This window comes from Meleagris gallopavo, chromosome 12 (assembly GCF_905368555.1).
Source record: "Meleagris gallopavo chromosome 12, MGAL_WU_HG_1.1, whole genome shotgun sequence".
Taxonomy (NCBI): Eukaryota; Metazoa; Chordata; class Aves; order Galliformes; family Phasianidae; genus Meleagris; species Meleagris gallopavo.
In genome coordinates this window covers 8,659,093-8,674,362 of record NC_139415.1, presented here as the reverse complement: position 1 = coordinate 8,674,362, position 15,270 = coordinate 8,659,093, and the positions used below count along the sequence as shown (strand labels likewise).

The following is a 15,270-nucleotide window of genomic DNA, read 5'->3' as shown; positions in this document are numbered from 1 at the left end:
TACCCTGTGAGAGGTCTGTATTAGAATAATCTTTTAATTACTATTTCCTGCATGTGGTTTAAAACTAGGACATTCTGGCATAACACATTTCAAAAACTGTTTAGAAAGAAGTGTGGTTTACATACCTTTTGTGTATAAATTACATATAACTTACCAGCTCTTTTCATTTTAGGTGTACACTCTTCATTCTTTAGCAGCTTCTCTTTCTGCATCCATTTATCAAGCACTGTGTGACAGCCACAGCTACAGGTACAAATAGAAGCTTTCTTATAGTCCTACATTTGAAGAATATTTTGTGCATCCAAAACGGAAATTCTTTCTGCCTGTGTCTAAGCAAAGAGATTCAACTGCTATGTATGCCATAGATAACTATGCAATTCACATATTAGTTCTGATAGTCCCTGCCAGTTTCACACAGATAAAATAATAACAATGTTTTTTTTCCAATGAAAAGAGGAAAATCTGGTATCAATCTTAGGATGCTTCTGAAAGAACATCTGAGTGCTGTTTTCCACAGTGTATCCATTGCTAGGTGGGACTGCATGGAAAATATTTGAGGTTAAATGAAGTCAGATTTTGGACAGTTCTTATTTCAAACCAAAACTGGAAAAGAATGCTGTAAAAATATAACAAGTTTTAATTTAAAAAGTATATACTATGATATGAAATTGTAGTCCTGTAGAATTTTAAATATTGCATTTTCTGATTAAAAAGAGAAGCATTTCTGTGTACTATATTTTATTGCAAAAATGTTCTAAAATCCTTTCTCATCAGAAAAAAAATTGATTTGTATTTAGCAGCCAAACAGAAGCAAATCAGTTTACAGGGATGGTTTATCAAGGACTGCTTTTGAGTGATCGACGCAGACTGAGGACAGAGAGTATTGAAGAGCATGCAACTCCAAACTCATCTCCTGCTCAGTGGCCTGGTGAGCCAAAAATACATTTCTTTTAACGTGACTGGAAAAGCTCCACGTTTCAATTTTTTTTCACTGCTCTGTAACTTCATAACTTACAGTACATCTTGATGGTAATATTTCATCCGAATATAGACAAATGATGGGTGAACAATGATGGATAAGTGTTTTAAATTTAGCTTTCACATATAACAGCCATTAGATTTTTGTTTTGATCTGTGAAGAAGCTAAACTTTTTATATGACAAATGTCTCACTTGAGGAAGAGATCGGAATCTTCAAGATAAATTCTATAAGCTGATTATTTGTCATCCTAAAATGTTTCCTTCTGATCTGCCTCACCCTCGAGCAAAGCTATTTCTATTAGCTGTAGCTACAGCACTGTTTTACATACGTGCTTTTCTTGCTGTAGCCCTCAAAACAACTGCTTTTCACAGTTGACCTCGCAGTACTAGCACAGATGTAGTATTGTGAGGTCAACTCTGGCCAATAGTGCAGGAGTTTCAGAGGCAAACTAATCTGAGGCACAATTCAGAAATCTTTCAGTTCAGTCTTTAAAAAAAAATCATAATTCTTGATATATCAGAACAAAAGTTTCAAATGGCTATTAGTGTCTGTGCACCATAAGAGACAGAGATGCAACACTGAATTTTTACCTGTTTGTAATCCTACTCATTTAACAAAGAGCTTTTCCCCTTCTCTCTGCAGGTGTGAGTTCACTTATAAATCTCTTAAGTTCAGCTCAGGATGAAGATCAACCAAAGTTAAACGTCCTTCTGTGCGAAGCTGTTGTAGCTGTTTACCTGAGTCTGCTGATCCATGCCCTGGCAACCAACTCATGTAATGAGTTATTTCGACTGGCAGCTCATCCTTTGAACAGCCGGATGTGGGCTGCTGTTTTTGGTGGAGGAGTGAAACTTCTTGTAAAGCCTCGAAGGCAATCAGAAAATATTCCAGGTACTTTGTTTTTTAAAGGTTATACTAATGATTTGCATTTTATACCTTTACTAACCCAGTAGGGGAGATTTCTTTTCTTTAAGATTAGAAAATACAAGTATCTACTGGCAAGAAAGTAAAAAGCAGAAAGAAATGTTAGTTTTTCTCATGATTGTCCTTTATGATAATACCTAGCATGATTTGAATTTTCCATTGAAACAGTACAGGTATTTTTACTCAAAATGTAGTCCTTTAATCTGACATTTACAGCTTAACTGTTCTTTTTGATAGCTGCATTTATTTTAATGCAGGACTTGAAGACTACTGTCTGAGTAATTGTTAGATTAAAGAATACAGATTTCATCTTCTTTGTGACAAGACTATTGTCCTGTCCCCCATCCCCCTCCACTCAAAAAATAAAACAGAAACAAGAATGTTGTTGAGATAGAGGATTTTTTGTTTGTTTCGTTAGTATCTACTTAGAATACAGTTAGAATGACCTCTGCATTTAATTACTGTTACACTCAATATAGTTTACTTGGAGTGCATATGTTTGTGTATCTTCCCAAATGCAAGCCTTTTTCTTTCCATCTTTGTAAAACAATAACGAAAAATTTCTCAGTCAGAGGTAAAATAAAATGATTTAAACAGCAAGATATCAAGCATAATATCATTAACAAATAGCTATCACATTGAGTAATTTTGTCAAGTAGTGATGAAATTAGTGCTGCGATGCAGAACTTATACCCCAGAAGCATGATAAGCAACTTGCATGTGGAATGCTATGTGCATTTCCCAGCACAAACATTTCAGAATTGCTAGTATATACCATTACTTTTCCTAATACACATCCCCATGGTACTTAGAATGGTCCTGCCAGTGCTCTGGTAACTCAAACTCGCATTTGGTATTAAGCTAGGGAATTAAAATAATTTTATAATAACATAATTTTAATTCAGACATTCTGAGTCAGAAATCATGCTCAGGATAGCATATTTCCTTATGTTACTTCTATTAGTTGCTTGTTTATAACACTTTCCATTGTTTTCAACCATTATTTTTTTAGTGAAAAAGCAGATAGAACAAATCAGTGTTAATGCCTATGTTTTCCTGTATCTGATGGGTGGTACTGTATAACAATTACAGTAATTTGGAAACAGTATTTCTGAAACTGTTTCTACTGCAAGATACAATTTCACCATGAACAAGAAGTAACAGCTACATCTGACAGAAAAATAGTTTATACACAGCTAAGCTCCATCTAAAAACAGGGATCTTTCAGAGAGATGAGAATGTCTTAATATGCTGAGAAGTGAAGGCTGAATCCAGGCTCAGTAGATAGACGCAAATGAAACCATTTGCCCAATAATTTCACTGTAACATTTCTGAAAATTCTGACACACTGGCTTTAAAAACTACAGCTTTGAAAATTCTTATGCAGAAAATTGATGTTTCATATTTAAAGTACAAAGCAAAATAGTACTAAGGTGGTATAATGTAAATACTGCTTCTAATCTAGTCACAACCTTTGCTGTCACTGCTGACATTATCATACTGTCACCACTGGTCAGTTAACGTCCTGAAACAGACCATCACAAGAATGCATTACATATTTCTCTTTTATGGAGTAACTTAAGGACATTTGAGAATAATCATTTTAGGAGTGATCAATTATTTTAACAGGGTGTTATTATGAACAACTTACATACGTAAGCCTTGTTTTCATCGGAGATGTATTCTGTTTTCCTTTAACCTACAAGCTGCTACAGTTTCTGATGTTTCAGAGGATGGTAATGAAGGTTTGTAAAAATTTGCTGTGTAGATGAGTGTTAGTAGTGGCTTCTAAAAAAAATGAACTGATTTTAAGTATTTAGCTCCTTTGTAACAAAGTAAGTGTAATCTTCAGTGCTGCATGCCCAATAACACCTTGGAGCAAATTTCACAGTAATATTTTGATAACTATTAAGATTTTCTGAATCTTAATAGATTTGTCAAAAAGACTTGCTCTATTCAAATTTTCTTTACTATCTTAAGAGTTCCTTGGCTTGTATTTTGAACAACTGCTGCTACTTGTGCTATTTACAGATCAATGAAATTTTCTATACTTATTTCTTAACAAATTAGCAATTTTTTTCTTAATTTGAGAAAAAAATATTTAAAATGCCTTTTAATTCAAAGCTATGTCTCCTGAAAAACTTAATCCAGATAATAAAATGAATTTCTCATTATACACACAATGAGTAACTGCCACAGCTACTGAATTTAACTGAACTTTCTGTATGATTACACTTCACTTATACAGGCTGGCTTTCATCCCTGAGTTGGTAGAAGTTAGTACCAATAATACTGCTTTTAGCTACTTCAGTCATAAAATACAGCCACTTTGGAGGATGCTGTGTTAATATCAGCTTCTCAAATTATCTGAATTTAGCACCACCTCTTCCTTCAGAAGAAATGGACAAACATCGTCGCCGTTTTAACATGAGAATGCTAGTGCCTGGAAGGCCTGTGAAAGACACCACTGTGCCACCACCTGTACCTGCAGAGAGACCCTCTTACAAAGAAAAGTTTATCCCTCCAGAACTCAGCATGTGGGATTATTTTATGGCAAAGGTAATTTAGAATGGAAAATACGTTGGAGTTTGTAAGAAACTTATTTCTTCTCATTTAAGCTGCAAAGGGCAAAAATAGCGTGAAAACTCAGAGTGCTCTTTAAATTAAGCTGCAGAATATTATCATCTCAATAAAAGGTAAAGAGCTCTACGACTTGTCTTAGGGCTATTTCCTAACTTAAAAAATATGGTTCTTGCAAATAATAGAGATTAATGCTTTTCTCCTTGATACTTGTTTCTTTTAGAGAACCTTATTTATTTTAAGTTGTTACCATTGACAAAGAGTATAAATTACAACTAAAGTTAAAGGTATGTGCATTAAGAGATCAGAAAACTATTTTATATCAGACTTTTATTTTGCATTGCAGCCATTTCTTCCTCTGTCAGACAGTGGTGTTATATATGATTCTGATGAAAGCATTCACAGTGATGAGGAAGAGGATGATGCTTTTCTCTCTGACATACAGATCCAGGAACACAAAGATGCAAATTCTTACAGGTTAGAAGAAATTGCCATTCTTTTAGAATTACAGTATCATGCTTACCTTTTCTTCAGGATTAAAGAAAATACAGATGCTCTGAATAGTCCACAGTTTAGGTTGCATATTTGTAGGGCATCTGTAGCAGTGAGATTACAGGCACAACAAATTTTCTTTGCAGTAACAAACATTTCCCTATTTACTTGCCTGGAAAAAAAAATGGGATTAGGAAGTCAAAGCTGTGTGGCTTTTGTGGGTGGGTGGGGGAACAAACAAGAAGTACTCTACTATCACCTTCAAGATACAAAAACCATGACCTACCACAGTGCCAGCTCTAGAATGATGTTTCAGAGCACTTAGTGAAGTATGATCCTTAGTTTCTGAATGAGAGGCAGATTAAATGGACTGCTTACAGACAAAATGTTGCAAGAAAAAAGGGAATAAAGCAAATTAACATTATAAAAGTAGAGGAAAAAAAATGATGGCTTTTTTGTGTGTTCTATCTTTCATCTCTCTCTTAATCCTTGTACTCTACAATATTTATATTTTTAGTATCTATGAGAGTCAGCTGGGAAACTTCTGATGTGAATACCAAGCTCAAGTAATGGCTTTTCTGTGATCACTGTGATTTCATTGGAGAGCTTGTCAATGTGTTTCAGGGAGCTTGTACTTAATTTGTAGTCTTGCAGAGTCTCACTCTTGCATCTGATGCATATTTTTGGAGGCAGAGTTCAAAGGATACTTGCTGTTATAGGGGGAAACCTATTTAATTCTGATAGTTGATGAGTATATATCTTGCCATATGTGTCTGTTAAACTTAAAAAATTCAGTGACCTCTGTGAGTTGTTTTTCTGATCTGCATAGTTGGTAGAAGGAGAAAAAACTGTTTTGCCAATAACCGTATTACTGTTGTCTTTATTTTTATATAGCTGGGCTCTTCTGCATCTGACAATGGTAAAATTAGTTCTGCACAATGTTAAGAACTTCTTTCCCATTGCTGGTCTGGAATTTAATGGTAAGTTAAATTCTACTTCACGTTTTAGTTCTCTGTGTAAGTGGCTTTCTGTCAGACTCTGCTTTTAAATACATTGTTTAATTTTTATTTTAAAATTTACATAACTTAAGCATTCTTTTTGGGAGTTGTTAAGAAATGTTTCCTGCTAAACTTTTTGTTGAATGGTTGTATTGCTCTACTTTTTTGTACACACTGTAACTTATATGACCTTTTTTCTCTAAGCTTTTATTAATATTTCTGTTTAGATCTGCCTGTAACATCACCATTAGGCATCGCTGTAATAAAAAATTTGGAGCATTGGGAACAGATTCTTCAAGATAGAATGGATCAGTTTGAAGGCCCACCACCAAACTACATCAATACCTATCCTAGTGACCCTGGAGTAGGTGCAGGACCAGCTATTCTCCGCAATAAAGCAATGATTGAACCTGAAAACACACCATTCAAGTAAGTTTTGGTTTTTTTCCTATTCCTTAACCACAGAAATACTGAACAGTATTTCTATCTAAATGTAAACAGCCAAATGAAGTTTGGCTAAATCTTAGTTATAGCCAGTTGTTTACAGAAACCATTTTCCCCACATCCATTTATTACTTCTTTTGTAGCTGTTTCTTGCAGCTGCCTTTACTTATTCTGCCGCACCTTTCACAGCTGTAGAAAGAAAAGTAAGGTGGAAAGAGCAGTTTGGAGGACTACAGATCAAGGGCAATGACTCCTGCTAGAAAGTCCCTATTCAGCCACTTTTTCTCTTCTTTCAGTACTAGCTATCTCCCACCCTGTCCTCACAAACAGAGGAAAACTTGTATCATACATGAAGACATCAGTAGGGAGAGAGTTGTAGTACAGTCCTTATAAAGTCAATCCTCCTGTGTTAGGCATATGTCATGTTTGCAAGTATCTTTAAATGCAGTCCTTGAAGAATTTTGTTCATCTCAAAAGTAGTTTACTTTTCTAGAAATACTAAAATACAACTTTAATTACATAAGCTATATGTTAATTTGAATTTGCATCATTGGCACTAGAAGATTTTATTAAAATATTCTTACAAATACAAGAAAAAAAAATGTATCCTTTGAAATTTGCCTTAAAGATCTTAGAACTTTAAATTTAGATGGTTTTCTTCCAAATTGAAGTTTAACATAAAGTAGCTTTGAGGAGGGACAGGAGTTATCTACCTGTAATTAAACAGAAGCTGTTTTCTTTTTATTTCTCCTTCTGCATCACCCAGATCAAAGGATTATTCAGCTCTTCCAGCAAAAAGGCTCTGGCATTTTCTCGTGAAGCAAGAACTTCTTCAGGAGACTTTCATAAGATACATATTCACAAAGAAAAGAAAGCAAAGTGAGGTAAGCAAAAAATACAACTTTTTGTTGTTGTTGTTGTTTAAGAAATCTCAGTTATAACCGTACCTCAGTCTCTTCAGTATATATTTTAATTTTTCTTTGAAATGCCTTTCTGGTGGCATTTCAGTTTATTTCCTTTCACTTGGCAGTGCTGTGTTGTCGGTGGTTTTTTTTCAAGTCAACATGACAATCATGCTGTTTATTGAAATATCAACTGGACCAAATATTTTTAAACGAGACATATTTCACCTTAACTTTATGTGTTTGAAAACTGTTCTAATAAATAAATAGAACATTTGCAATAAATGCAGTAAGTAAATAAACTTGTTTTCATGTATTTCTTGTTGTCATATTGAAAAAGAAATTTAAGTGAGCTATTACTTTGTGTATATGTATATATGCATGAGTAATATATACATATAAAAGTAATATTATATAGTAATATATAATATGGGATTTTATGAATTGTACCAGTTACAACTGTAATGAGTTGTAATTGTAGTTTTTAACCAAAATAAATACCATAGGAAATAAATGTATTATTTAATATCTTTAAGATTTCCTGTAAGTATGGAGTTTGTGTGTGTATTACTCCTCCATTTATTTACTATATCATACATTTTGTGTTCATCTGGGAGGCATTACATTTCGAGTGAGTTTGTTTAGATTCCTGTCTTAGTTCCTGTGCTTTTTATAAAAAGTTAAAAATACATTTGTCATCATTTACTGACAGAGTGGCCTTTAAAATCTAGTTTGGAATGTTTCATTCTTTTTTTATATTTGTTTGTGCATGTGTTTTGTGTTTGTGACTGTGTGATGTTATGTAGTCTGTAGAAGATCGTGTGGAGCAGGTCAAACAAAACTGCGTAGCAGAAGATCACAAAAACAAGGTAGTATCCCTTCTCCCAAACCTTTAGCACATTCTTAAAAGTTCTGTGGAACTGGCTTTTCTTTCTCTAATGTGACTAACAGAAGCTATGTGTTCTGTGTAGTCTGTGTGGCAGGCTTTTAATCGGTGAATTAACTTTGGATGTCCTTTAATTGGGATGAGTGAGCACCTTGTAAATAGTGTTGTACACACAACTTTGTGTTTCTTACACTCAAACACAACGTTTGGCTTCTAGAACACAAAAGAGTCTGAGAAGTCTAAAGTTTAGCTTCCTAAACGATGCTGAGGCCACTGAACTTTTCCTGCATGAATTTTGTATAGACTTTTGCACTCTGAATGTACAACTACAAAATGGATTTTCATGCTAATTAAAATTTCTCATAAATGTTTTGTAGGTTGAAGCAGATCTTGGCTATCCTGGAGGAAAAGCAAAAGTAATTCACAAAGAATCAGATATGATAATGGCATTTGCAGTTAATAAGGTAGGCCTCAAATTTTACTAGTAAATGTAGTAGAATAATCTTAATTAAAATTAGTTTAAATTTTCTATTTGTGCTGCACAGGCAAACAGCAATGAAATTGTTTTGGCATCTACACATGATGTTCAGGAACTTGATATTTCAGCTCTACTGGCTGCTCAGTCATTTATATGGATTGGGGAAGAATATGACAGAGAGTCAAAAAGGTAGGATTATTTCTCTGTGGATATAGTGGGCATACAGGTTTACTGTGAGGCTGTATGTAGAATTCCAGTGCACAAAATGTTAATTGCATAATCTTTGGTAGGTTTTAGATTACTTTCAAAAGGAGAAGTGGTGGAAGAAAGGAAAGGAACATTAGTATGTTTTACAAGTGGTAAAACTAAATTTTTGAGGGATTTGAGTATTTGGAGCGTGTCTACACTGCTCAGTGAAATACAGTCTCAGGTGTATAAGCTAATAAAAAAAACTCTACATCAGAAACACTTGTAGTTGCAAAACTGCTGTGTTGAGACTACTTCTGGTACCTGATACTGGCTGTCTAGTGCAGTGGTCTGATCTCCTCCGTTATCATGCCAAGACAAGCACTTACCTGCACTACATTCCTTTGCACAGAATAGGTACACTTACAGATGCACAGGCCAGGAACACTAGATGCTGTAATATCTTTCTGTCCGTATTTTTAACAGCATATTCTCCTCAAGGGAGCTCATACTCTCAACATTTTAGAATCACGTGTTGAGGTTAAACACTGATGTCTGTGGGGCATAGGGGAAGCTTTTGTGTATAATACAAGTAAAGTAAGTGAACTACTTTTGCAACTTATACATTTATAGTCTTCACTGTATTCATTTCCTCTGTCCATTGCCACTAGGCAACGAGATAAGTGAACAGCATTGGGTGGCAAAGAAACATTTGTTTAAAGCAGAACACTGCTGTTTTCTTACAGTTCTGATGATATTGACTTTCGTGGTTCTACCACAACACTAACTCAGTCAACTGCACCATCTTTTGGAGTGAGTCAGATACAACCATCTTCATCTATGCCATGGCTAGGCACTGGTCAAACTAGCACTGGAGCTGGTGTGGTAAGTACTTTTGTTGCATGCAGCCCTGTAGACTTACTGTCTTCTTTGCTGTATCATTCAGTACACAATTCATTGTAGTGTTAATTCAATGTTAAAATAAAAGGCATAAAGTAACCAAGACCTGGCCAAAAAGAAGACCACGCTACGTATCTTCTTTAAGATTGCAGCATAGAGTTATTGTGACTTAAAAAATAATGAGGCAAACAAGATTTTATGAGAGAGCTTGTGAAGTAGGACCTGCAATTTCTCAAAAAATAAAAGTAAAAAGTAGTTTTTTAAACTACTCTTGCATTGGGACTAATATAAAAAGTATTACATCAGCCGTCTGTATAATGGAAGATAATATGATCTGAAATTTCATGACTGAATAAGCTGTCAAAAACAGGCTTTAATTACTGTACTAAAACTAGACATAATTAGATACAATAATGCTAGTTTGCAGGCATTTTAACTATGGAGGACATTTACCATATAGCAGAATAAAGAAAAATTGAAGTGTTTATCTCTTCCTTGATTTTTTTTCAATTTTTTTTTTTTTACAAAGCTTATTAAAAGAAATCTGAATAACGTCAAGAGAATGGCTTCACATCCAGTCCATCAGTATTGTAAGTGAATCACATTTGCCAGTAAATACTTCACAGATACTTTTCTATACCATTCTGTAGTACTAATGAATGCCTATTTCTAAATCCAGATCTTACAGGAGCACAAGATGGGAGTGTTCGAATGTTTGAGTGGACAAGGCCACAGCAATTGGTCTGCTTTCAGCAGGCTGGGAACGCCAGGGTTACAAGAATGTATTTCAATTCCCAGGGCAATAAGGTAAGTACAATATCTACAATTTTTAATGGAACACATTTGATCATGCTGTGACCTCTAGAACAGTTCTATCTAGTGATACAGAAAACTCCTGTTAATGTATCCTAGAATGATGGCATAACCAGTACCATTTCATTTTCACTGCATATGGAAGCTCTATCATAAACAGAGAGTTTTATTCTCCTTTCTTTCCTGTCAGCTTCACACAGATTCCTGTGAGATTACATTAATACAAAGCAAATTTTTCAGTACTCTATCTGCACTGTCTTTACACTTCAACAGAAAAATCTATTGCAGGAAAAATGCCCTGATAATGCCCTGATTTATATCAGCTTGACTGTCTTCTCTTACAGATTTCTTCCTACTAGAACTATTTATTCTCTGCGTATTCTAAGCAATCTGAAAACAACTTATTCTTAAACTGACATACATGCATACACATTTTTAATGCCTCTAAAATTTAACTGATCTAACATAGAACATAGTTGGATCTGAAACCTCTTCCTCATGTTCTTGCAAGGGAAGCTGAATATGATTCACTCAAAAAAAAAAAAAAGGTTTTGGGGGCTGTAAAGTTATCTCATCTGTCTGTTGATTTCAGGCTAGTCCTTATTAACTACATTTTGAGACAAGAAACTTCGCTGTATTGCGTGTCGTATTTCCTATTTTCAGACTTTTCTGTAATTTGTTTCTAAGTGGTGAGCTTTTAAATCAAACATTAATTAAAAAAATGGAACTTACCTATTTTGCAGAAGAAAACTCATGTTAATCTAAATACAAATGTTCAGAAAGTACTTCATACTTTCCTTTCTGGCTATAATAAAATTTTGACTAGAAGACATACTTACAGCCCATTAGTTGAACAGAGTAAATATACTGCACTACAGTGGGGAGCAGGAAAAAAAGTAAAGAAGAGCCACACACTGTGGCCAAAAATGAGTATGTGAGGTAGATAAGCTGCAGAAAAAAAAGGACAAAGAGAAGGGAACTGGGAGAAATAGCCACCTTCATTTTTCAAAGTCATGCTAATAAATGCATTTCATTCCTTGCAGTGTGGTGTTGCTGATGGTGAAGGATTTCTAAGTATTTGGCAAGTAAACCAAACCACCTCAAATCCTAAGCCTTATCTGGTAAGTTAACAGTTGTGTGTTTTTTTCTTCTCATAGAGGAAATTTAGTCTTCAGGACTTTAGACAAACCAAGACTGTAAGAGTTTCACTGAGCCATTTTTATTTTGCTTATTTTTAATTGGCATACTTCATCAGTATGCGTATTTTCACTAATATTGATTTGAAAATCAAATTGTAAAGTGACTGTAATCTGCGATGCAATTACAAATGCTACCAGCATTACCCTTAATTAAATAAAAATTAGAGCTCGCAGTAAGGACTTTACGGCCCCAAAAAATAGTAAAAACTCTCTCTTTGTTTCACTGCTAATTAACAGCACAAAAAGATCGTGCTTAATTTGAAATTCAGGCTAATGTGATACAAGATATTGTGGATTTTTTTTAATAGTTCAATTATTTTAGTATTTGTTTTAGATTTTTTTAATCTATTGATTCATCTGAGATTTCAAGCTGCACTGTGTCACTATTTCAGCTTTTAAAACCTTAAGACTGTCTCCTGTATGATTGCAGTGACATGACACTGATAGTAGCACTTGATGCTACTATCAGACTATAACTGATGCTACACATCAGACTACAACTGATATGATTGCTTCTCTGTTATTGTGCTTTGTTTTAATAGAGTTGGCAGTGTCATAGTAAAACCACAAGTGACTTTGCGTTTATAACCTCTTCAAGTCTAGTGGCCACGTCGGGACAGTCCAATGACAACAGGTGTGTTTAAAGAAACCGAGGCATTTCACCAGAGCTACTTATTGATGCCTACTAACCCACTGCTTGTCACACATTAATACGTGGCTGATGTTTTAAGGCTTAGCATTACCAGTTTAGTTACTGCTCAGACCTGACAGATTATTTCTTTGAACATCATTCCTTCCGTCATTTGTTTCCAACTTTTAGTTTGTGAGGGATGGTTAAGAATTAAACAGTTTTTTTGTGGTGTATTCCACGTTCAGAAAGTTCTGAATGCTGCTGTGAGGATAAATATGTTCAGTAAAAGGAAGATAATTCTTTTTGTTTGAGAAGAGCAACTTGAATAACTTCTTGGTTCATCCTAGGGTTAGTATACATCTTAGAGGCAGAAAGTACAGTCTCTATTATGAAGCACAAAAGAGCACAGAAAGAGTTAAGATCTCAAATCTTTGCATATGCTCTCCAGTGACTGCAGAGAGTCAAGGGCTCCTTGTTCAGTTCTACCTTCTAATCTTTGATATGTTCTTTGATAAGAACATAAGCACTATCTGAGTCATGTCACTCTATGAATCACTTGTCAACAGGCCATAATGACTTTTTTCTTTCAGAAACGTGTGCCTCTGGGACACTTTGGTTTCATCTGCTAACAGTCTTGTACATGGTAAGTGCTGCAGTGAAAACATAATGTCTGCTTCTCACTGAATAAAGAAAAACACAGAATGCATTTTGAAGGCAAGGAGAGAAATTTATGCTGGAGAATTAGTCTATGTATTTCTATGTATATTTGCACGTCCCAGGTCTGATACATGTCTCTAGCATTATCATTATCTACTCTACAGAGAAAAGTATGAAGAGCACACTTAGAGCTATTTTTGTTACAGTAAGACCTGAAATATTTGAATACAATCCTAAAAAACCTACACAAATGATTTAATCAAAGCTGCATTATTAAAGACTGTGCGTATGCAGAATTTCACTTAAACAAGCAATTCATAGATCCACTACTCTATTAAACTACCAAGAGAAGACAACTGTAGGTAACAGTAGAAGCAAATCAGAAAAAAAAAGTCTTTATCTTTCAGCAGCCAGGCTGGATTCTTAACAAGATGTTTTTATCTATTTGACCAAGTTCAATACACTCATCTTTAGGTAAAAAAACTAAAGTGAAATTCTACTACCTTGCACTGTGGAGGAAACATTAATACAAATCATAATATGAGAGCTTGGATTTGTAAAAGAGCAAGTATCATACACAGCTGCAAATAACTGCAGTACTGGCATGAACATAGCAATTACCTGTGTAAGCAATAGGTACGTTCTTAGATTCATACTTTTAAACCAGCAGACTGCACCAAAGTTCTGTCTCATTTTAAAGAATTCCAGTCAGGGCACCTAAGAAATAGAGTTTAGGAAATTATAACATAATAATGAATGTGTATACGATAATTAATATTTACTCTAATTTTATCTTCAGCTATAGTATTATTCTTTTTTTTTAGTATTTTATTTTAAGCTAGTTTAACGTATATGTTGAATGTTGTATTTTCTTAGGGTTCTTTTAATTCATGTATGTATATTAATTCATGTATAATTTATTTACAAAATATATTTAATTCATATATATTCTAATATTTCTTGTTCCCTAGACCTAGGTAGTCCTTAAAAGAGCAAAGAACCGATGTTAACTGATACAACATTATCAATATGAAGGAATGTATCTATCAAGTTAGAAAACATTCAGAAAACAGTTAGTAACAGAAATGCATGTGAAGATCAAAAGCTACTTACAGTTTCAAATCTATTAAACTGTGGCATCCTTCTTCTTCAGCCTTCACTTGTCACGATCATGGTGCCACGGTACTACAGTATGCACCTAAGCATCAGCTGCTGATTTCTGGTGGTAGGAAGGGATATATCTGCATCTTTGACATCAGACAGAGGCAAATCCTTTATACCTTCCAAGCACACGATTCAGCTGTTAAGGCCCTTGCACTGGATCCTTCTGAGGACTATTTTGTTACAGGCTCAGCAGAAGGTAACATGAAGGTAAGCTATAGAGTAGCTGAGTTGTAATAGAAGAGTATTTATCTTAAGTAGTGCATAGATATATCTTGGTCTGTAAATAGGTACGTGAATGTGGTAGCAAAACAGCTGAAAAAAAACAAAAAGCCCACAAAACTTCTACATTTGATAAACAGAATGCTTACTTTTATCTTTCAAGTATAAGATTAAATATCCTGATATCTCTGTGTTCTCCACTAAAAAAGATAAAAGTCTTTTAAAAATTGCAATTTTAAATGGTTAAAGCAAAATTCATGACTCCAAAATCTTATTTTTCCCACTTTAAGATGTATTTTGCCTTTGGATATCTCACCTTATAATACAGTGGGCACTCAGTAACCTTAATATCTTTAAACATTTCTGTAATACCAAGTTCTTTTTTTCTCTTGATGCTGTAGCACAAGACAGCTACTGGGATTTAACAGTAGGCAGACAAAAAAAAAAAAAAAAAAAAAAAAAAAGCCAACCAAACAAAAAAAACCCATAGAAATAGACTCTATTTTAAATGCATCCTGTACCTTTTCGTGCTTTCCATGAGGAGAAAGCCATTGGGCACCTGTGATCAGGTAGCACAGCAGCTTTGCCCTGTGAAGTAGCCAGCTGCCCAACATTATGGTAGATGTTTTGCTGTATGCTTCAACAAGAGCCTCTTAAGACTCCTGGACTTGTGGCAACTCTTGCTTATAGACAACAAAAAATATCCTCTCTCTTTGCTGAATAGGGTTTACAAGAGCCAAAAATCTGAAACATTAGAGAAAAAATTATAGAAGTCCTAATTTTCATTTCCTTTCATCTGATTTGTCATTCTTTTGA

At 34.5% G+C, this 15,270-nt stretch overlaps 1 protein-coding gene across 5 annotated transcripts in view; it reads left to right on the top strand.

The window, feature by feature from the left end:
- The window catches only part of DMXL2 (Dmx like 2), a 51,640-nt gene that overhangs the window by 34,894 nt on the left and 1,476 nt on the right, over positions 1-15,270 (top strand). For 2 of the 5 annotated variants that reach the window (XM_085233549.1, XM_085233554.1), the window contains 18 exons: positions 173-249; positions 798-928; positions 1,624-1,872; positions 4,283-4,464; positions 4,832-4,962; positions 5,872-5,957; positions 6,203-6,404; positions 7,186-7,303; positions 8,128-8,190; positions 8,585-8,671; positions 8,753-8,874; positions 9,618-9,756; positions 10,301-10,361; positions 10,451-10,578; positions 11,628-11,705; positions 12,326-12,417; positions 13,005-13,057; positions 14,225-14,442. In XM_085233549.1, coding sequence (XP_085089675.1) covers positions 173-249; positions 798-928; positions 1,624-1,872; positions 4,283-4,464; positions 4,832-4,962; positions 5,872-5,957; positions 6,203-6,404; positions 7,186-7,303; positions 8,128-8,190; positions 8,585-8,671; positions 8,753-8,874; positions 9,618-9,756; positions 10,301-10,361; positions 10,451-10,578; positions 11,628-11,705; positions 12,326-12,417; positions 13,005-13,057; positions 14,225-14,442 — 2,217 coding nt within the window. The remainder of the gene's footprint in view (positions 1-172; positions 250-797; positions 929-1,623; positions 1,873-4,282; positions 4,465-4,831; positions 4,963-5,871; positions 5,958-6,202; positions 6,405-7,185; positions 7,304-8,127; positions 8,191-8,584; positions 8,672-8,752; positions 8,875-9,617; positions 9,757-10,300; positions 10,362-10,450; positions 10,579-11,627; positions 11,706-12,325; positions 12,418-13,004; positions 13,058-14,224; positions 14,443-15,270) is intronic. The other 3 variants (XM_085233550.1, XM_085233553.1, XM_085233552.1) reach the window with 3 other exon arrangements.